Here is a 23576-nt window from a genome sequence, read left to right on the forward strand (position 1 = left end):
TGAGGTTATCAGCAATGAATTATGCAAGCAAAGGCCACACACGATCTGATCACCTATCAAGAATGCTGTCAAGGAACCATCATAGGGTAGAAGTTAAATATTGAACTTTATAGTCCCTTATTCATTCTGAAATCTGAAGATGCTTCTTAGAATGAGAAATCTGCTATTTCTCCCATTTATGGGTAGGTGATATTTGGCTGAGTGGTGCAGCCATGGAAGGAAAGGAATGAAATCAGTAGAAATTGGCCAACGTGTCAAGGAGTTCCCAGAGTTTCCATGCAAGGAGTTCTCTACTGCAAACTAGAGATTTTGCAGACTAGGATGGAAGCAACTCACGGCCATAAATTTCCATTTTAAGACAGTTTTCATCGTAACTCATAGGTTTTCATATGTTGTTTTGGCATTACTGTTTTAATTTAGTAATTGTTTAGTTTTATTCTTGATTTATTCTGTGATGCATTGGGTGTTTAGGCATGTGTTATTTAATAACCACGTAAATTTTCTCTGGTTTCTTTTGCAAATTATATCCAGTTTAAGTGTGCTGGTACCTGAAAGGATACATAGGATGATTTTGATTCTTTTGTATTTATTTAGCAGGCTTTACAAAAACACTATGTAGGCTACTTTGAAGAAAGTTCCTGTGTCGCTGGGAAGGATGTGCATTCTATTGTAGTAGGCTAGAACACTCTGTAAATATCTAGTAAGTCCATTTGTTTGAGCTACGGTATTTCTTTGTTAACTTTTTGTTTAGTTGATCTATTTGTGAAAATGGAGTATTAAGGTCACCACTGATCTTGCTGGTGTTTATTGGATCTTTTTTGTGTCCACTAGTGTTTGTGTTGTGAAGTTAGGTGTGCTAGTGTTCAAGATATATACTGATAGATAGATAGATAGATAGATAGATAGATAGATAGATAGATACAGAGATACAGAGCTAGATAGATACAGAGACACAGATAGATAGATATGGATATAATTGTTCTTGCTTTCTATTGAATTGTTTCCTTAACTAATATGTAGTGACCATCTTTGCTTCTTCTAATAAGTTTTGTTTGAAGTTCACTTTGTCCAAAAATAAGATAGCTATTCCTGCTTGTTTTCAGGCTCCCATTCCATGAGGTGTTATTTTTGATCCTTTGATTTTCAGCCCATGAATTTCTTTTTTGGATTAAATGTGTTTCGCTTATACAATATGGGGTTGCTTTTTTGATGCAATCTGCCAATCTGTATCTTTCAATTCCAATGTTGAGGTCATTCATATTGAGGGTTATTACTGAAAGATACTAGTTTATTCCTGTCTTTGCATTTTCCTGTTGCCGATTCCTTTTTCCTCCTTCTGCATAGCTGATCACCTTACCTAGCATATTCGTTCCATTAGACTCTTTGGCATGTTGGCTCCATTGTCTCTGTCTAGAATATCCTTGAGAATTTTTCAGAGAGCTGGTTTAGTGGCTATTAATTTCTTAGAGTGGTGTTTGTCATGGGAAGACTTTATTTATTCAATAATTTTTAAAGTTAGTTTTTCAAGATACATCAGTTTGGGTTAGCAGGTATTTTCTCTTAGGGCTCGAAACACTTCACTGCAAGCTCCCCTGGCCTTGAATGTTTGCATTGAGAACTCTGCTGTAATTCTAATAGGTTTACTTTTATAAGTTATTTGTTGTTTTTATCTAATGGCTTTTAATATTCTGTCTTTGTGTTGGACTTCTGAGATTTTGATCATATGTCATGGAGAGGGGGAAACTCTCTCTCTCTCTCTCTCTCTCTCTCTCTCTCTCTCTCTCTCTCTCATCTCTCTCTTTCTGTCTCTCGATAGGGTCTTGCTGTGTAGTACAAGCTGGCCATGACCTCGCAGAGCACATCCAGTGAGAAATTATTTTCTGATCATGGCTGGTCAGTGTTCTACATGCCTTGATTATCTCTGTGTTAAATTCCTTCTCCATACCTGCACTTTTCTGCTATTATTTCTGTAAACAGGTTCTCACAGCACTCTTGCTGTCTTCTGACTTTTCACTAATTCCAGTTGATCTTAGGTTAGTCTTGTTTGTATCAAGCTCTTGCATCCATTTTTCTCTTGGTATTGTTATTGTTATCCATGTTCTCTTGTTATTTTTAAGATCTCTCTGAGTATGTGGTCACTTGTCTCAGCCCTATCTTCTCATTCTGGCACTCTGTCCTCACACTGGTCACTTGTGCTGCCCATACTTCCAACAGAATTATCTGCTAGATTTCAATTTGGTCTCTTTTTGTGAACTCTAATTCTTCACTGGTCATTCATGTTTATCTCAGCCAGCTTTTTATCAGTGTCTTATGTAAGATCACTGGTCATTGTGTTTACTACCATGTTTCCTAAAAGATAAGCCATAGATTAAAAAAAAAACAAACATAATCAGCCTCGAAAATTAGAGAACTAAATGCCTGCCCTGATCAGCTACTCCTGACTTACCTGCCTTACAGAGTAGCCAGCAAGCAAGAGAATAGAGCTGGCAGATAAACCAAAGACAGGCTGAATGGGGCTAAGCATTTTTTGATCTCTAGTTTTCAAGGCAGACTGTTTTTCAGTTAGGTCACTTTGGAGAAACAGGGTAAGTCCATTAGCTACTTGGTTATATCATCTCTGAGCTCTCCAGCACCTTTTGGAGCTGGGCTTCTCTTCCTCCTCCTCCTTCTCCTCTTCTTTCTTCTTTTAGCACTTCATATAATTCTGCTTTTGATTTCCTCCCCGTCAATGCCCCATGAGTCAGCTTTGAGTTTGTTTGAAGTATTTTGTTTTGTTTTGTTGTTCTTGTTTTCTGAGACAAGATTTTGCTATGTAGTTCAGACTGAACTTGAACTCACTATGTAGCCCAGTCTGGCCTCAAACTCTCTGTAATCCTCCTGCCTCAGCCTCCTAAGCACTGGGATTACAGGGTACACCATCATGCCTGAATTTCGAAGGATTTTGTTGTGTTGTTTTCCCACATTTCTCTTTGAATGTGTGTGTGTGTGTGTGTGTGTGTGCGTGTGTATGTGTACATGCTTAAAGATTGATTAGAGTGGACTTTTCGCTAGTATGGAGATCTCTTTAATTGGTGTCTACTTCCCAGTGATTTACTACAGGTCTTTGCCTTTGTCCCCAAATCTGACCACTTCCATTAATTTGGGGAGGGGACAGTACATTATAAATAGCCCAGTGCTCAATTCTCTGAGGATGAACTGCAGTACTGTTGATGACACAAAGACAAACCAGATATTGCCATACGGTAAAAATCAGCTAATCACAACACTATGCCATCCTTATAATACTAAGGAAATCAGCAAAAATAATAAGAGTTAAAGACAAACTAAATATTGACATACCACAAAAAACAATAAAATCTATCACTGTACCACCTTTACTATAGAAAAGGGATCTTCAGTAATAATCAAATATTGACATACAGTAAATATCTACTAAGTCCAACAACTATATCACCATTAACAATAGAAAAGAATTATACAATAATAGTATAGAGTCAACTAATTATCTAAAGATTAATAAAATTTAATAGTAGCAATACTAATAAAAATGGTGAGATAGGGAAGGGAAAAATAAAAGAAACACTTTGAAAATTAAAAGAGAAGAAAAAAATGAGATAAAAGATCTTATTAAGGAGTAAAAGAAAATAATTGGACTAGATGAAAGCAACAGAAAAGAACAATCAAAAGAAAACAAAGAGTGAAATAAAAAAGAAACAAAGGAAAAAACCAAGGCCCCCAAAAAACAATGAAGAAAAAGAGAAATGAGTCTGCAAAAAGAAAAAATCCTTCTGTTTTCGAATGAGTGGTTTCTTTTCAGTATTGGAATCCATGAGATAGGAGGCAAGGATAGTGAGTCACTACTAAGATCCGTTTTGTCTCCACACTCACGTTTTTGTATGCGAATGCTGAATCTTGCCCTGAGTTTCTTGCTGGGCACAGCTGGTCAATGGTGTCTGACCCAGAGTTGTATTCACTATAACTGCTCCATTTCTATGTTCCTGTGTGGGCCCCAGATCACAGCTTTCTCTACCTAGCTTTATGATCTGTGCATTTTTGAGGTACACCCCACCCCCTCTACTCCCGAGACCCTTCTGTCTGTACACCCCAGGCTGTGTCAACAGTCCAGGCTGCGGTGTCTCCCTGATCATGTTGGCAGATGGAGAAACAAATGGACCACTGAGCTATGTTGGATGTAAGCACTAAGGTGGGAAACAGGATGTCAAACAGGCCACTGGACTTACTACCAGTACTTTAAAACCCAGCCTCCTCCAAATATCACCCATAACCAGCCTAGTTTCCTACTACAGAAAGGATTCCATGTCCTTCCTTGTCTAAGCTTAAACTTCTTGGGGGTCCATGCCTAGCCCATGCCTTCTCCACAGCTCCCTCTTGTTGCCACCTTCCACCCAGTCACTGTGGTATGGTGACCCCAGAAACCCTGAAGTGGCTCTCAACTAAACAAATAGGACAGGACAGGTACTGCTCTGGATTTCTTCTCCAATTCTAGCCTGCCATGTGAGATTACTTTCAGAGTAAAATTCCATGGCCCTTTACAGTTTACAGTAACCATGGGCTTTCCTTGGACACAGCACTGCAATCATGGTCTGTTATTCCTGGGGCTGCTGACCCGCTCCAGCTTTACCTTGTGTGGCAGAAAAATGTCTTTCCTTCCCCAGGAACCTGGAGTTAGCAGAGCCTTTTTTGTTGTTTTCTCTGTATTGTGTATTCCTCCAGATTTTCTATAGTTTCTAGTTTTTCTATCAGCTCCCTCTCAGTTTCTGGAGATCTACTTCTTTTTTTTAAATTCACCAAGTGATTGTTTTCCAGGTGTCTCAATTCCAGGTTTGAGAGAGGCTGTATTTTGCTGCTGGTCTTTACTCCACCATCTGTTCAAAAGTTGTAAATCTTTACGAGTCCAGAGATTTTAATCTAAATGTATATCAATCTATGCTTCCCATATCTTCTTAAGAGAACTGGCCCCCAGACTAAGCCCCTTCCCACACAGCAGGAGTGAGGAGGGGCTAAGCAGCACTGTGTCCTGTAGGTGAAGTAGGAGCTCTGTCATGTGTTTCCATCCCTGTCTCTCCCTGCAGCCCTGACTCTGCACTGGCCTCTCATCCACATTCTCCCAGTGGTCTCTGAAGACATTTGGGTTTGCAGTTGTAGAATCCCAACATATTTCCTGTTTGGGGATCTTCAGTTGGCACTGATCACGTCCCTAGCAATGATTGTTAAAGGGTCCTCAGGTGAAAAGCAGGACAGTTCAGGATAGTGATGAAGATGCTGGATCCCCTGACCCGATCTGAACTCCTGGAGAAGACATTCCTGGAGCACTGTGTTCCCAGTGAAGCCAGGTCATCAGAAGCTGATCATAATCACCTTTCTATTAATCAACCTATGACAATTGCAGTACTGGTGCCCTCAAAGTTACTGGAACAGTGACTTAACATTTGTACCCTATCATATAATTGGTCTTTTGGTAACATTTATAATTTGATTTTGTTTTCTTTTTGTGTTACCCAGATATGCTGATTAAGTTCTTTTAATCTGCAGATATGAAAATGAGCAGCCATTTCGAAAGGCAATGGAAGATGAAATTAACTCTCTGTATAAAGTCATCGATGAAGCTAATTTGAACAAAACGGATCTGGAAGGTCAAATAGAAAGTCTGAAACAAGAACTTGGCTTTCTGTCAAGGAGCTATGAAGAGGTAGGTGGCACTGGGCTTGCTGTGTGGGCAACGTGTGTGAGTGCTCCTCTGTCTCAATTTACTGCCCAACATAGGGTACAGCGTCCTCTCAACCTCTCTTCATTGCTTGCCAAGCCCTGCAGGAGAAAATGCCAGAAAGTATTTTTAAGCCCATGTAGTGGGTCCAAAGGTTTCCAGTTCAGCAACTGGTCTAGAACCTCAGAAGGCAGCAATAGGACTGAGCAGAAGTAAGAGGTGGATTCTGTGTTGGGTTGGAAGGAGTCTCCCTCCCCAAAGCATTCACTATTACATACTTTTGCTTCAACTCTGTACAAGGTGAACAAAATAACTCTGCAGGCAGACCAAAGCTATGGTTTCCGCATACTCATTAATGCAATGAGGTCAGATCCCTGAGTGACATGACGGAAAGATTCCTCCACAGTCACATGGTAGTTCCCTGAAGAACTGCACTGATTCTAACCCACCTCGCACATGCCATTGTCTAATGAGCTTCTAGCTAAAAGAGCCCAAACCCACTCAGCAGCACTTTGGGAAATTCTTCCTTGTGTCTAACCAAAGTCTGTGAACCTACTTCCCCCTCTTCCTCTCTCTAACAGCAGTGACTCCAAAGTTATCTTCAAATCTCCATTAGCTTAGCTTGATTCGATACCTAAGTTTGCTCTGCTGTTGTTGCTTACTTTATTTTGATTTTTGCTTTGGGCCAGGGCTTGTGAAAACCTAACTAATAAATGCATTCAGGAAAAGAGAATCCAGCAGGGATTCTGTCTGTCTCTGTGATCTTGTGCTTGGCAGTAGCAGAATGAGAAGCCCAGTTAAGAGCTGGCCTTTACCTGGATAGAACTCTGTAGATTTCCTTCCTCTGCCAGAACTCACCTAAGGCGTACATTGTTTTCAGGATGTGAAGGTGTTGTACAGACAGCTGGGAGGATCTGAGCTGGAACAAATGGATTTTCCCATCAGCACTGGTCTGGATGACATCCTCGAAATGATCAGAATTCATTGGGAGAGGGATGTGGAAAAGAACCGGGCAGAGACTGGAGCCTTGCTCCAAGCCAAGGTAAGAAGCAGGACCAGCATCCTACACTCTGTGCTACACAGAAGAGACTAAGTAAAGACAAGAGCAGTCCACACGCAGAGGAAGAAAAGTAACTGTCTAATACAAGGTGAATGTTGTTAGCCATCGATGAAATGCAAGTTAAAATAATAGACTTGTGTTTACCTACCTGAAAGCAGAAAATGTTCAGAATGATGTTGCTGGTGAGCAAGTGGAAAAGACATTCTTGATTGTGTCACTGAGGAACACAAACTAGCACCTTTGAGCCAGACTCAGTAACGTGTATCAAGAGTGTTAAAATATCCCTACTTACTAGCTGAATAATCTGGACAATATCTTAAAGGAGGAGTTGAAAATACAAAGACTAGAGATGTAGGTCAGCAATAGAACACTTGCTGAGCACAAACAGGTCCCACCCCCAGCATTGAATAAAAAGAAAAGAAAATACAAATAGTTATATCCAAATACTCACATTGAGCATTATAAAATCCAGGGGCAAAAAGTATATATAAATGTTTAGCACTAGTGTAGCCAACGTGCTCCCCTTTGCCCCTACCAGCCAATGTACTTCAGGTGCCCAGGTAATAATTCGTATTGCACTTCTGGGGGCCTCTGTCTCTTAAAAACAGCTGGTCATTGCCATCCCTACCTGATCACTATAATACATATTGTAACAAACCAGTCAGAGACGGCCAAGTGCTACCCACTCTACCTCTGCATGCCTCTTTGCAACCCCACGAAAACTCCCCTCCCTAAGCCTTCAGGGCCTGACATTTTGAAAAACCATTGACTCCCAGTCAGTGCCTCGGGTGCTAAATAAATCCACCTCCAAATCCTGGGTGTCGTTTCAGTGTTTCTGCTTGTCAGTGCACTAGAAAAGGAGTACGGCACAACATAATCATACTATGTGTGATGAAATAGAAAATAGCCAATAGAAATGACCTTTAGGAAGCAATTACAATAACATGGGAAATGCTCACACTAATAGGTAAAGTGGGGGGCGGGGTGATTACAGAATGGTATACACCAGAGACCAAAGGCTATTTTTATAAAGGACTGCATAGTAAATATTTTAGACTTTCGAGGCCAGACGGTGTCTGTTGCACACTCAGCTCTGCCAACTTCAGTGTGAAAGCAGCTAGAGATAACAGGGAGCAAATGAGTATGACCACGTTCCAATAAAACTTTATTTACAGAAACAGGAGATGAGCTAGATTAGACCTTGGGGCTGTAGTTTGCCAACTCCTCATAGGTACAGTAGGGTATTTAAATATTTCTCACATTTTCTTAAGTACTGTAGTACCAGTTAGATTCACAGGGGGAAAAAACAACGTTGACTAGCCTTCATAATTGCCAGAGCAATTACAGGAAAATAGAATGCAGAAGGTCTATTCTTCCCTTCCCCATCTCCCACCCATTCATGGCTTTGGAATTTTAAGGTAGAAGATGAATGGAGTAGAAGAGGAAGAAGAAGTATAAAAGTAGAGAAAATAAATTGACCTTTGAGATTAGCAACAGGACTGCTTCTGAGCTCTTGGTGATCAGGAAGTGGGTCTCCATTCTGGCTGACCCGTGAAAGGATCTCAGAACATTTTCCAAAATGCCACTTCCCAGGCTCTACTCCAGACTACTTAAAGCAGAGGGGCGCAGGGACTCTGTGGTTTTCTAAAGCTGTCTGGCTGATTCTAATATGCAGCCAGGGGGAATTTTATGACAGTCATAAATCTACCAAGGGAATAGTAGAGCCTTTTCTGTGCTTTCTTCTACTGTGTCCTTCAATTCCCTGCCCCCTAAATGAACAACAGGGACCCCCACCCTGGCAGGGTCCTCCCCAATTCTGTACCCCAACTTTTACCAGTCCATAAAAGATCTTTCACTGTTCCTTATCTCTCCATCCAGTGTCCCTTTTCAATAATTTATTTTCTTTGTAATCATCAATTTCTTAAGCAAGTCACTACATTTTCTTATAGGAAATGGTACCTAATAACAACAAAATGAAGTCCTCTCTCTACCCAAGCTGGTGAGAGGTAGTGTGACACAGAGATTAAGTGAAACATAGATTTGATTTTTTTTCCCAGAACCAGGACCTGAACACATGGGTTTTACATTAGGCTATGACCACAACTCTTTTTAAATGTTTTAATTTTGAGATAAGGTCTCACTGAGTCACTAAGTTCCCCAGTTTGGGCTCAAATTTAGTAATCCTCCTTCCTCAGCCTCCCAGAGTGCTGATATTACAGGCGTGTGCCAACTCACCCAGCCTGACTTTGACTCTTTTAAGAGACTCATGAATATTTAACAGCATTGAATACCATTTAATCTTATTCCCTCATTTTAGGGTATGGAAACTAAGACTTAGAGGGGACCGTTGATTTCCCAAGGCCACACAGCTGAAGGCCAGCAGCAAGTTCAGCTCTCCTGGCTGTTGCTCTAAGATCTTTTTTCTGCAATTGGACTATGTTATTCTTTCTGACCTCTGTCCACAAAGTTAATCCCAGTGGTTGGCAACCTTGCTTCTGTGCTGGCTCTGCTGGGGTGTCCATTGCACTGTAGGAATCATTTCTTTGGGAAGGGGGGGGGGGCATTTCGGACATTATAATTACCAGAAATAAATCCTGCTTAGTATGAAAATGAAAACAACCCTGGTCAGTAATAACCATCCCTTACTCCTTTGAGAATTATCACCAGCCCCACAGTAACTCAAACATCAATTCTGAACAGATTCATTAGTGTGTTTTCAATAGTGTAATCTGAAAGCTCCAGCTCAGAGAAACAGACAGGACTTGTTTTAGTTTGGCCAGTGCTGCCTGGGCCTCTTGCAGAGAGGCAGAGCTCAGAAAATATTTGCAGAATGAGTGAATTCCGCTGATCATCAACAGAGATGAGAACTGACGGCCAGAATTCCTCCAATAAATAGTTTTGTCAGATGCAGTTGTGCCCTCGGGGGCTGACATTTGTCTGTCCCAAGCATCTCTTGTCTGTTTCTTGGCAGCAAAGCTTAAATGCAAAATGGCTTAACACACACGGCTTTCAAAAGCTTTTGTCAAGAAAATGCAAACATGCATTTAATTACCTTTCAGCCTAAGGAGGCTGGAAATTAATTAGCATGATTAATTTACGTCTTAGTTTAGGATCCTCCAGAAGTGAATCTTGAGACAAATATTGAAGCAGAAGTCCTTTATTTGGGTAGGGAGGGGAGGAGAGGAAGAAAATGTCAGGAAGGGGGAAGCCGAGAAGAGAACTGACACAACATGGATATGAAAGCAGCTACCCCTGGACACGGTGGCACAAGCCCAGGGCATTCTAGAGAAGGCATCGGATGCAGAGCATGAGGCAAGGGAGCCGGGGTTTTAACACCATGCCCCAGCAGCCTTGTACCATCCGCTAACAGAGTGACCTTTCAGGGGCCACAGGGAAAGACCCCGGGATGTGGGAAGGAGCAGTACTGCATTCTGAAGGCCTAAAGGGTAGAAGTGGTGCCATAAACACCAGCTACAATTTAGCTACCAACCCTTTTTATGTCTGTCATTGTTAAAGGCGGGTCCAGAGGTTCTGGCTAGGATCCATACAGGAACCACATTCCCTGCAGCCACGCTGTTGGGGATGTCAGGAAGCTTGGAAGTCCAGGTGTCTGAGCTTCCGGAGCTACATGGCTCAGTGACTAGGGTGCAGTGACTGGAGGGCCAGGCTGGTCCTGAGTGTCTTACACTCTGGTTCTTTCTTATGTAATCCGTTACGTTTACCGCCTGCCTCTCTGCACCTCCTGGTTAGCTATGTACAAGAGCGGGGAAAAAAAACATAAGAAAAGTATTTCTTTCTAAGCACTCCCACACTTCTAGCACTACTCCTGTCAAAGGACAAAATCACAGTGTAGTGCGGTGATCCTAAACACCTTTTTAATTCCAGAATCAGGAAATATATTACTCCATGAATTAGAGTGAGTGTTACAATGGGCAGAAAAGAGGTCAGTTTTACCGGCAGAAAGGGTTAAAGAAAGCAAAAACAAAAGCAAAACAGCAGATTGGCCATTTCAAAATTACTTTCCTAATAGGATGAGGACAGGGACACCTGAAATATTAAAAAATATTAAAATTAAATTATTAAATATTAAAAGTTAATATTAAAAATATTTTAAAATATTAAAGTATTGTAACTAGTTGGTAAGCATCAGGAACTTCAGGCCACCCTTTATGTGTGAAGATTAAAGCTAAAGGGGCCTTTATTGTCAGGCCAATTGATAGCCAACCTCTATGGAAAATTTGGTTGCTAGCTGTCTAATCCTAACTTCTCAGAGAGTCAAACAGCTTAGCCTCAGCGTGGTGATGTGGGATGTTAGTGTGAGTGATTCCAGTTTGATTTTTAATCTGGGCTGGGGATAAGTGTATGAGTTTGCTACAAAACAAAGACTACCTGTAATTTTTTATATAACACATTAGATGTGTAGATTTCTTCCACATGAAACAATTCTGCAAATGTCAGCTGAGTGTCCTAGAATTCAGTTCAATCCTGGAACCCATCTACCTGGCCCCACAAGTGAGGGGCGTGGTCCTACAAGGTTGTCCTTACTTAAGATGACAATCTCAAGTCTGGCGCTTTCATATGTCTCACCAACTGTGTATAAATTGGATTTTTTCACAGCCCCTTCCTCAGATTCTATAACTTGCTAGATGGCTTACAGAATTCAAGGAATCACTTTACTTATTTTTACTTCTTCTTTCTAAAAGATACAGGTCAAGAGTCCAGGAATTTAGCTCAGTGGTTAAAGTGCTTGCCTGGTAAGCACAAAGTCCTGAGTTTGATCCCCAGTACCAAAAAATAAAATCAAATACAAGTCAAAACAGTCAAGGAAGAGATACATAGGGTAAAGCGTTGGAAAAAAACACCGAGTTCCCTTGACTCTCAGAGGTACCCTCTTCCCAGCACCTCTTCCCACGTCGCCCTGCAGGGGGACATAGGCTTTTTATTTCCTAGACATGATTAATTGAATCACCATCTGAGATTCAGTCTGCTTTAATTGATTCAGTCCCTCTCTCCCCAGATTGCACAAATAGTTTCCATAGCAACCAGAGCCCTTCCTTGGGCTCCTGAAAACACCTCCTTCACATAAACTTAGGTGTGCTTCAAAGGGGTTTGAATGAATGACCAGAAAAGACACATACCTCTCACTGTTTTCACTCTGAAGCTGTGTCAGGAGTTGGAGAAAAAAAAACAGTTAAAACAAGCACTTATGTGGTTCTTATCACTTAAGAAATTATAAAAATTTTAGGAGTTCTGACTAGGAGTCAGAGACAAAGACTAACTATACAAAGTATATATTTCTTGCTATAACATGGCATCACTCCAAGGAAAATGTTCCCCAGTCTGCAACCAGGTAACCTTAATGCTTTGTTTGGCTTTTTGCACTGGGGCTGGAAGCTGAGTTCTCACACACTAGACAAGTGCTCTACCACTGAGCTACCTGCCCAGCCATCAGCTGACTTTAAAAAGGCCACCTTGGCAGGTCCCTGAGAGGTCTGCTGTCATCCCCTTGTTTCCTGGAACTCAGATGCCACAATGTTTCCAGTCTGTGGGACCAATAAGAAAGAGTATTCTGGACACAATTACACTCCACCCTGCCTTTCGACATACTGAGTTATCCTAGGGCCCTCCTTCCAAGTGAAGCCGCCCCATCAACCATGATTAAAAGACCTAAAATTCAAAAGTAAAGCTGATAACCCAAGGAGGACACACTAGACTCTTCTTTCCTTCTCCTCCTCCTTCTCTTCTTCCTTCTCTTCTTCTCCTCCTCCTCCTCTTATGAAGACTGAACCCAGGGGCTAAATTTATGCTGAACTGCATCCCTGCCCTGTTTATACATTTATTTTAATAAAGGTCTCACTATGTCATGGAGTTGCCTGGCCTGAGTTAAACTTTCAATGCTCTCCCTCAGGGCACTGGACAGGCTTTCTGGCACCCCAGTACTCACAGCTACCTCAAAAGTTGCAGCTCAGGCTGAGAGTGCAGAGGGCCTGGCTAGTGAATGTGAGGCCCCGGGTTTAATCCCCAGCACAAAAAGAGCAGCTACTTTGACTCCTGTTTTACAGATATATTTACTGAGAAAAAAAGAAGTAAGGAGAGAGGGAGGAAAAGGAGAAGAAAATAAAAAGAGGAAGCGTCTAGTTTCTCCACTATTCCTGCTGAGTTTTTCTTCTACAGACTGCAGCCATTTCCAAAGTCCTTTCAACCAACAGGACAATGATGTCCTGGGAAGCCAAAAAGCCACTTTATGAATATCATGTATTCATTCTCTTTCATGCCAGAGCTAATCCATGATGAGAAGAAGAACCTAATGCTTTGGTTTTTTTCCTACTTGATCTTTTTTTTTTTTTTTTCTGGTGATTTCTTGAGGCAACTTGAAAAGCAAAAGTCTGCCAAAGTTTCTGAATGAAGCTGTTTGGAATTCAAAAGATTCACCTGCTGCACTTGTGTTTGCCCATAATGGCCCTGGAGTGACCCCCAAGGTAGTAAGTCGTGATAGTTGTCTATTGCTTGGTATCAAACTACTGAGAACTTAGTGACTTTACAGCAGCACATATTTTGATCCCACAGTTTCATGGCTCAGTGCTCTGGGCGTGGCTGGCAGGTCTTCTGCTCAGAGTCTCACTGTTGACTGTCAAGATAGTAGCGAGGCTGCATTCACATCTTCTGAGTTGTCAGCAGAACTCATTCTTTATGGCTGTAGGACTAAAGCCTATGCTTTGTCCCCCGCTTCCTGCAGTTGTTTGGTGTGTGCAGTCATAAAAGGCTTATTCATCAATTAACAGCACAAACGGGTGGCCACATGATTATGAGAGACCTCAGTCCTCCTGCACGGTCCCTAAGGGTAAGGAACTTTGTGGCAAACAGCTCACTCCCATGCTGACTGGAGGCTTGCACTTGTAGCAGGGCCACTCAAGGCATCTGAGGTGAAGAACTCTTATCTGGGCTGCACTGTCCCTTCTCCAGTCTCAGGGAAAGATTGTTAAGAATGAAGAGAATTGAGTAGGTTGGAATGAATGGCCACATTTCTGGTTTAGACAGTCTGAAAGCCAAAGGAGACATTAGAGAGCATCTAAGAAAACCATTCACTAGAAATTTCTGCAAAGATAGAAATATCCCACAGTCTGTGCAGTAATCAGGATGGCAGATACTGGGTCACATGTAGTCATACAGCACTTGAAATGTGGCTGGGGACTGACATTTTGATTTTATCTAGTTTTATTTAATTCTTATTTTAGGAGCTAGATTTGACTAGTGACCACAATATTAGCATAGTTCTAGGTTTCACTGAAGACACTAGAAATATTAGATAGCATATCTCTGTTATCTGTACTTATTATATATAACAGTTTACCTGAGAAGGGCACATATTTCATGCAGCCTATTCTGTTTAGGCCTTTCCTGGCTTGCTTTTACCAAAAAGAGTAAATATTTTCCAGGATCTAAGCAGTTGGATTTAAATGGGTTTTTCTGCAAGGAGACCTAATGTGACATTGCCATATTAGCCAACTGGGAAGGCTCCTTTCAAGGAAGATAAAAGGACAGAATCCCTTAGTGTCTGTAATCCAGGTCCCCCAGTGTGCAAATGGAACCCCCAGTGTGTGGATGGGCTGGCCACAGTCACAACGAACATTGGTGGGGAATCACCTAGTGTTTCTACCCTTCAACCTCACAGAGAGTGTGCTACCAAAAGCCTCTGTTTGCTTCTATCATTTTTTTATTTACTTTTATTTTATTCCTAATGGATAATGCCTTTACTTTGTTCAAAATTCAAAATATTCAAAAGTAAAAAATATCATCAAACCCGTATCGCCGCCACCTAGTTCTTTGCGTTGGGGGAAAATTAATGTTATTTCTTTATATATCCTTTCAGAGATATTTTATGCTTATATACAAGGGATTATGTATCTAATCCCTCTCTTTTATGTACTATTCAGAACATAATGCTTGTAGCTGCATATTATACCACCAGGGGCAGCAAACCAGAGCCCATATGTCAAAAGTGGCCCACTCACATTTTTGTAAATAAAATTTTATTGGAACACAACTATGTACATTCCTTTACACATTTCCTATGGCTGCTTCTGCACTACATCAGCAGAGCTGCACACTGGTGGCAGAGATCACATGGCCTGCAAAGCCTAAAATTCTATCTGATCTGTACAGAAAAGCTCACAACTCCTATTCTAGCTAAGGGATGCCCCTGAATGTATTTAGCCTGTGCATTGTTGGTGAGCATTTAGGTGATTCTCTCTTTTGCTATTACAAATAATACTGTAGCCATGAGACTTGCATATCTCTAATTTCCAAATATTGAAATTTGTCTATTAGATAAATTCCTAGACATGGGATTATTGGCCTTAAACGAATATCCTTAGTAATTATTTTTTAAAATTGCCAAATTATTCTCAATAATGTTGCAAAAATTTAAATTCCTTTTAAAATGTTTGAGAATGCATTTTCCCTACATCCTTCCAATACTGTGTGCTATCCGCCCATATTTTAGTTTAAAAATAGTCGAAAGTGTAGCTCTATTTGCATTTCTCCTATTGTAAGAATGTAAGTGTATCATCTCTTTTATGTTGATCTCACAAGCATTGGCTTCTGTGGATACTCCCAGACCATATCTTTTACCCATTTTTGTTATATTTTGAATTTTTTACTAATGGTTCGTAGTGTCTCTATGTTTTACAGAAATGAGTACTCGCTCACAATGTAAGTTTCATATGTGCTCCTAGATTGTCTCTTGTCTTCTTAATTAAATTATGGTGATTCTACGGAGCTGTCAAAATACACCCTCAGCTGGCCAGTGAAGTGGAGTTACCTGCTGTGAAAGGCAGTGAGGCCAGAGTTTGGCTTCCAGTGCCACATGCTGCAGAGTGACAGAACCAGAGGGACAACCGGGGCAGGGCGGGGTGGAGAGAAGCAGAGCTGCTCCTGGGAATCAAACTCAGGACTTTGCTCTCGCCAGGCAGGCACTGTGCACCCCAGAGCAGTTTTTGAAGGGAACATGAGCAGACTTTCTCCCAGAGGCCAGTGCTGTCCAGTCTCTGCCCAGTTCCTTTCTCTACTAAAGACAGCACCCGGTCATTGTATAGGGCACTCAGGCCCTGCTCATCTGTACTGATTCCAAACCAGCATCTGTGCAGCTGTCTGTACAGGGATCACCTGGTATAGTAGCCTCCTTATACCTTCAGCCGAGGATGCGCCACTTTTGTTCATTCAACATGCGTTTGTCAAGCACAAAGCAGATGTAGGGTCCTGCTTTGATGCCAAGGATACAAAGTCCCTGGTTTCAAAGGATGCTCTTCCCTGGCTCTTTGACCCTAGGCGTCTCAAAGTTTATCTTAGATATCTTGTATTCTTCCCATAAAATATGTAAGAACGCAGGCATGTGTAGTGGTGCTTCTCTGTAATTCCAGCACTCTAGGGGGCTGAGGCAGGAAGATCACAAGTTTAAGCCCAGCCTGGCTTACCAAGACCCTGTCTCTAGATTTTTTTTTTTTTTAAATTTAAAGGACTAAGAATATAGCTCACTGTGATGGCCCTGGTTCAGTTCCCAATACCACACACAAACACACACACACACACACACACACACACACACAAGTCTAAGGACTCTTCCTCTAAAATAGATTTTCAAACATGAAACAACCAAAATTCCTGAGAAATGACAATACCGTGGTCCACCTCCCACACTTACTAAGTCTCCTAGAACAAAACAGAGTGGCTGAGTCCCTTTTTCTTAGGGACAGGATAATCTCAATAAACCAGAACAAAAATAATACAATTTCTCAATCACTTGAAGAAGAAAATTCTATTTTTCTCCTCAGAATTAAACTTACTGCTGAGCCTCTTCTGCTGCTTTTGTCAACAGAGCATGCTCAGTTTCAATCAAGATGAGAGGCAAGTCCACAAAGCCATTTGCTTGTCTGTGTTTTCCTCTGGCAGCTTCGACAGGGACTGGGAGTCAGTCCTGTGCCAAAAAGGAGCACAAGGAGAAACTTGGCCTTGCCCATCCAGCAGCTGTTCTGTGAATGTTAGGTTTCAGATTATGAGAGAGACGTACACTTTGTGATTCCCACTCAGGAGGTCTGCTGTCACGGGCTGAGGGGCATCCAGTCTTCTTCCAAATAAACCTTGCATCTGCCGGGGGTAGTCGGGGTATATGAGAGCTCGTCTCAACTAAATAGCACACGACACTGTGTGACTGTAAAGTGCTTGGCAACCACTGTAATACTAATAATAAAGGCAGCTGATTCTGCTAATGAAAGGGAGATTACTCTTCTTCTAGAGTCCTGAGCATGTGCCTATACCTGCTCAGCCTTCACAAAAGGTTGCTGAGTGTGTCCCAGGTATGCAGAGGCACATTAGGTTCCAGCGGGTAAAAGGAAGAGGAACTTGTCCCTGAACACAAGACGCCCACAACCTAAAGTGGAGGTTAACTAATGCAGGCAGGAGGCGGGGATAGATACAGGCCACTCCTCTACTAGGAAGATTGACAGGTCCTGAAAAAGCAGCCCCAGCCAGCCATGTAAGCACTTAGCAAGTGCATTCTAAGCACTTCACAGATACATCCTCATTTCATCTAGATAGCTATGATGAATTTCTCCACTTTACAGAGGCGGAAACTAAAGCATGCACAGATTAGGTAGCTTATTCAAGGTCACACATTTAGAAAGTGGCAGAACTAGAGACAGCAAGGTGTCAAATGCCCATAATCCTAGTAGACAGGAAGCTGAGGCGAGAGGATCGAAAGTTCAAGGACAGCCAGAGCTACATAGTAAAGCCCTGTCCCAAAATAAAATATAAAGAACTAGGAATATAGCCCAGTGCTCCCTGGGCTCAATCTCCAGTACTGAAAGAAAAAAATTAAAAGAAAGGAAAGAAGGAGGGATGCAGAAAGGAAGAGGAAATACATGATCTTTCAATATATGCCTCCTGTTTCAAAGATCAGCAAGCCTAGTCACTCTCTCCACACTCTGCCTTCTCATAAGAGCCCCGCCCCGCCCGCCCCCCCCCCCCCCCCGCAGCCCCATGTCACAGGATTGGGGCCATGACTGAGGCTGTGTGCAGGAACAGCATGACACGGAGCACAGCAGGTCAGACTTGGAGATGGCTCCTTCCTCTTTTGCTTCTTCTCCTATTGTACTTCCCGATAACCAGACTCTCAAATACTGGGTTGTGACTTGATAGTGAAATTTGAAAATCTTATCATATTTCTAAATGTCAACCACCCCTCCTGTCCCAGAAATACAGGTGAGAGTGCAAACATGAGCAGCTCAGCTCCTGCACAGTAAAGCCAAGATTGCAGGTAGATTTTAAAACCTGGTGACCACTATATTTGAATTTCATCACACACCTTGACAACTACTGAGCATCAAAACACAGTCCTATCTACCAGTCCTCTGGGCCTGCTATTTGGTCTATGAGGAGAAATCTGGAGGTTTTGGATTGAAATGGAAATAGAAATAGAGTTATTATAGTAATCAGCAAGCATAAATCTCAAAAGCATTGGAAAAGAATGTGTAGTATTTTAGGTGAGTTAAAGACATTAACTGGCAAGCAACACTTGTGACATTGATTTAAGAGAGAATAAACTATTAAATGATATGGAACTCACAGTGATAAAAGGAATTTTTCTCTTCCAATCTAAACCTACGGGGAAGCCTCTACTTGGTGTTGATAGATCTTTAACACTTCCATTATTCTTATTAATCCCACCTTTCAACGAAGAGGAAACAAAACATGAGACTTGGCATTATGGTAAGTGGTGGTTGCTGGACTTTAAAAATGTTGATTTGTCTTAATTTAATAATTTTTAGTTGTCCTCTAGCTATGGGAAGTAAGGCTGTTTTGTAAGTTTCTGTAGCAATCTAGAATTTTGCTTCCAGGAGCCAAGCATGAGCTGGGAGTGAGAAACGTAGATTCCTAGGCTCCTCTGGGGACCCCAGCATCTGAGCCTACACTTTCACAAGATCCCCATGTGACATAATGCTGATGCATATTAATGCCTGAGAACAAAGAGATCCACATAAATTAGGAGAAGACACCTCCAACTTCAAAGGTCTGAAATGGGTGGCTTGGCGGAAATTGCCACATTGCACCCCTGCTAAGAGGGCACCTCTGATTCAACAAATCCCTCCATCTCTATGCTGCAGTTTCCTCATGCAGAACAAGAGTAATGATGACATTTGCTTCATATGTCATAAAAATTAAAGGAGAAAATAGACTTAAAGCTCTCAGCAGGGTACTTGGCTCAGAGTAAATGCCTCATAACATGTTAATTGTGTTGGTATTATCCAACTCCTAGTGACTTTTACAAACTCATGTGTTGGCTACTATTATTTTTAACATATAAAAATGCATATAGCCAATGTGTTCATGATTTTTATCTTATAAAAGCTTCTGTATTGTGGTCTTTGCTGCGTAGTGGCCAGAAAGGGAGTCACCATGCAATTACCGATCTCTACTTGCTGTCATCTGTGGGCAGGGCTGAGTCTCAGGTCAACTGGTCAGAGCTGGGCCCAGCTTCTGCACTCCTGTAGCCATTCCCAAGTGTCCAGTGGTCATTTTGTAAAGCTGTTTACAGCCTCTAAGAATAAGAATTGAAGATACTATGAGATATGACTTTGGAGTGCTTAGCTAGTCAATTAAACTGGACTATGTTTTGCATTCCCCTATAAATGAGTATTCACACGAAGCAAGATAAATTCAGGAAGCCAGTAACCTATAAGGGAAAATCGGTCTTTTTCCTCCCACATCATTAGCTAGGAAGCATTCCATCAGACTGCATTGAAGAAGTGAAGGTGATTCTTTATTTTTCATCTTTTCCCAGTAAAGAGGACCAGCTCCCCTAAATCTCTGGAGAGGAATCAGAATCCAATCACCTTGTGATATAGCTAAGGTTCAAAACATAGACTTTCACAATTGCAGCTACACTGCTTTTTACAAGGCAGTGGGGACCACTAGACTACGATCCTTGTTTGAGGATGATGTGGGGCAATGGGTGTTATCTGTCACTGCCATGGGGATTACAAGTTCTCTTAAGGAAAATCTGGAAACATTCCCCAAGATCACAAATATTTACCTTTGAAACCAGTAAGCGCACTACAGGAATTAACTCTCAGAAGCACACCTTTGAGCAGAAAATGAGGGCTGTAAGGTCATTGTCTGTAAAAAGAAAATTCTAGAAACAACCTAAGTGTCCATCAGCAGGGCCTTCTAAATACACTATGGTACTTCCAAGGTAGGCAATGGAATGCAGCCATTGAAAAGAATGTAATCAATTGCTCTATACTGATATAGAATAATTACTAAGATATATTTAGTACTATAACAAAGCAAGGGAGGGGCGATATTATTTAATAATACAGCCATATACCACATAATGATGGGCTGAATATGCAGTGTAGTCTATCAGATTATGTCACCTAGCAACACCTTAGCCATCCTCACTTATAGAACAAGCTCTGTGCTGTTCACACAGCAACTAAATAGCCGCTAACCACATATCTCAGGAGACACCCCACTGCTAGTCAACACAGGACTGTCCCTGAGATATTTTTGTGGGGAAATATAAGAAACTGAAAACAGGGGAACTGTTTTATTAGCACATAGGAAGGAAAGGAGATTTCCTCCCTGTAGTCTTTAGGAAATCTTTTGACTGTTATTCCATCTGCAGGCATTACATGCTCAAAATAAGTAATTTTTCGTATGCAAGTTGGTGAGTGAGCCTGAACAAAAGGGCGGCTTTTAAATCTGACAGATACATCTCCTCTGCTTAGACACAAAAGATTAGGAAGGTTGAGAAGGAAGGATGGGGTTTAGGGCCTGGGCTCATCCCTGCTCACCTTGAAATCTGTCTTTTCACAGCAAGACTCGGAGGTGGCCCGTGTATCCCAGACCCAGGAAGAGAAGCTGGCTGCAGCCCTCAGAATAGAGTTACACAACACTTCATGCCAAGTCCAGAGCCTCCAGGCTGAGACGGAATCCCTCCAGGCTCTGGTGAGTGGGCCAAGTCCTGGCATTTCTTGTGTTTATTTTAACTCCAAACTGTAAAATTCATGAGTCATAGTTTGCAGAGGAGCCTCATCCCACAGGATATGATTTGGGGGCCTGAAATGTCTACTGACTTGGGAGGATCAGCAGGTGCTGGATTAGAACAAGTGTAGTGGATGCTGCAGGGCTCTCCCAAAATATCCCCTCCTGGCCGCTGTGGGAACGTTGGCTGCAAACACCACAGCTGCCCCTTTTCAGCTGCCCTAGAACCCCCCTAGCCAGAGGACTCCTGGCCCAGAGCTCAGGCCTTCTCCTCCCCGCAGGCCTCAGACAGTGACTAATTGGCGGGGGCTTTAAAAGCCCAGCCCTTGATTCAAAGCAAGAAATTTACTCTCCAGAGCTGTGGCCTGATTCCAGCTGCGATCACATCCTTTCTTAGTACCTTCCTTGGTTTTGTCCTCTTTTTTTCTGAGAAAAAAAATCTCCTAATTATTTCTAATTTCCAACATCTTTATCCCAGTCTCTGCTTCTGAGGAACCCAACCCACTAGCAAGCACCTCACCCTCACTGAGTTTCCAAGTAGGTCTCTTGCAATTATTACTTATTACTAATTAAAGTAACTACAGTCAGCTCTCAGTAGCCATGGGTTTCACATCTGTAGACTCAACCAACCGTGGATTGTAAATACTTGAGAAAAAATTACACCTGTACTAAACATGCACAGATCTTTTTCCTATTGTTATTCCTTAACAGTACAATTGTTTACATAGCATTTATATTATATTGGGTATTCACATTCTAAAGAGAGTTATAGAAATTTAAAAGAGCTATATAGGAGTATTGCATAGATTATACAGAAATGCTCCACCTTTTCCTGTGAGGGACTTAGGCATCGAGATCTGGGTCCCTGTGGGGTAGTCAATCCTCCACAGACCCAGGAACCACTGTATGAACAATGCAGCTTTCCCGTCTCTTCCCTGGCATAGACTAAAGGTCCCTCAGGTAGACATGGGGCACTGCTCCTCCTCAGGTCTCCCCCAAGGAGGTCACTGCTACCATTCTAACCACGAGCACAGCAGAGTGTGAAGGGATTGGTGGGTGTGATGATTGTGCGGCTGAGGTCTAAAGTCCACTGAGGCTGATGATGGGCTCTGGGCCAGTGCATGGGAGGATGAGGAAAGGACCTGAGGGGAGAAAAGCAAGCATAATAGAGTCAGAAGGGCTTGGCTCCTCCATTTATCACCTGTGTAAACGGGCAACTCTCTGAACCACATTTTCTTCTTCTGCAAAGTGGGGGTGACAGTCACATTCCACCCCATGCCCAGTGTGTCTATGAAGATCTGAGGAGAGAATGCATGAAAGCATGTTCTTCTTATCTCACTATAGCACTTTGAAGAACATCTTGTTCCAGAAACTGTGCCCAGTGCTCTGGGGACGTAAGACTAATTATATATGGTCCCTGCGCCCAAGAAGTTGATGTGACTTCAGCAGAGGAGTTGATATAACCATGGGAAGCAGAGGTCTCTGGCTGCAAGCTGGTGTCAGGTGGGGAGATCATCCCATTGTAGGAGTCACAAGGCTGATTACATGGTGAGAGCAAAGGAAAGAAGCAACTAGAGATGGACAGAATGGAGGACAGGAGTCTGGAAATGCCCCACCCACCTCAAAATCTACAACTGACTGTCCCACTATCCTAGGCACAGCAGTCCTATGGAAGTGGGGACTGGCACCCATATTCAAACCCTGACTTTTCTACTCATTGATTGTGGGATCCCTCGAAGCTTTTCTTTTCTCACTTGTCCTAGCGAGGACCTATTTGGTATCTACTGTCTTAGTGGCTGAAGACAGCAGTGGATTTCCTCTATGATACAGGCAGAGTTCAGTGAGGACAGCTATTTTCCTGTTCTAGACAGGGTCTCCTGGGGGTGGGACACCCAACAAGGGCTTCTTCAACACGTGTGTGTAGTGCCTCAACTGTGCACCTCTTTTTTGTGGCTCTGCGTGCCCTCACCACATAGCCAGCTTGAATTCTTTCATTTTGAGGGTGTCTCTCCAGTAGTGGGGCTTCTGATTTGGCATCTGGCTTCCTCAGAGACTGAGCCCAGAAGCTGTAAAACCAGGCCACTTAACAAGTCGGGCTTCAAATTCTGAGGGTTGCTTATACCTCATTCTCTTGGTCTACCCCATCACAAGACCAGCCAGATTCAACAGGAAGAAAAATAAACTCCCTGTCTTGATGGAACAGTGGCAAGGTCACATTGAGAAAGCACATGTGGGATGGTGATAATTGTTTCAGCTGTCTTTGGAAATGTGATCTACCAGAAGAGCAGAAGACACTTTACCTCATAAAGTCACTGGGATGGTTAATTGGATAGTGTGTGTCAAGCCCTTAGCACTGTTCCTGGCACACAGTGAGCAGACAATGATATCATCCATTATTATTTATTATATAAAATTTAATCATTAGTTTGCTAGCCCCCAGTTGGTATCATCAGTCATCTATCTAGTCACCTTGCTTAAACCCTAAATGTTGGGACAAATGGAAAAAGGGCCCACATACCCAAACAGATGACAGCAGTGGCATTCCAGTGGTGCTCCTGACTCATAATGGGCTTAGGCTCTGTCCCCTGCAGGTTCCATCAAGGCACAGTTCTTATTCCTGGCTCTGGCACCAAAGTGAGGAGGAACACAGACTGAGCCAGAATAGGTAACAGCCTTGGTATATTGCATCTCTGTGTCCCTGGTCAGAGTAAGCTGTGCACATACAAGGCCACCACAGCTCATGCCAGCCTC

The 23576-nt window shown here is 42.3% G+C and overlaps 1 protein-coding gene across 1 annotated transcript in view; it reads left to right on the plus strand.

The window, feature by feature from the left end:
• Nucleotides 1–23576, plus strand: part of Bfsp2 (beaded filament structural protein 2) — a 62602-nt gene that overhangs the window by 33513 nt on the left and 5513 nt on the right. The window contains 3 exon segments of the mRNA NM_001173074.1: nt 5554–5710; nt 6606–6767; nt 20658–20789. Coding sequence (NP_001166545.1) covers nt 5554–5710; nt 6606–6767; nt 20658–20789 — 451 coding nt within the window.

This window comes from Cavia porcellus, unplaced genomic scaffold (assembly GCF_034190915.1).
Source record: "Cavia porcellus strain 051 isolate PalLab524CR breed Dunkin Hartley unplaced genomic scaffold, mCavPor4.1 scaffold_5, whole genome shotgun sequence".
Classification (NCBI taxonomy): domain Eukaryota; kingdom Metazoa; phylum Chordata; class Mammalia; order Rodentia; family Caviidae; genus Cavia; species Cavia porcellus.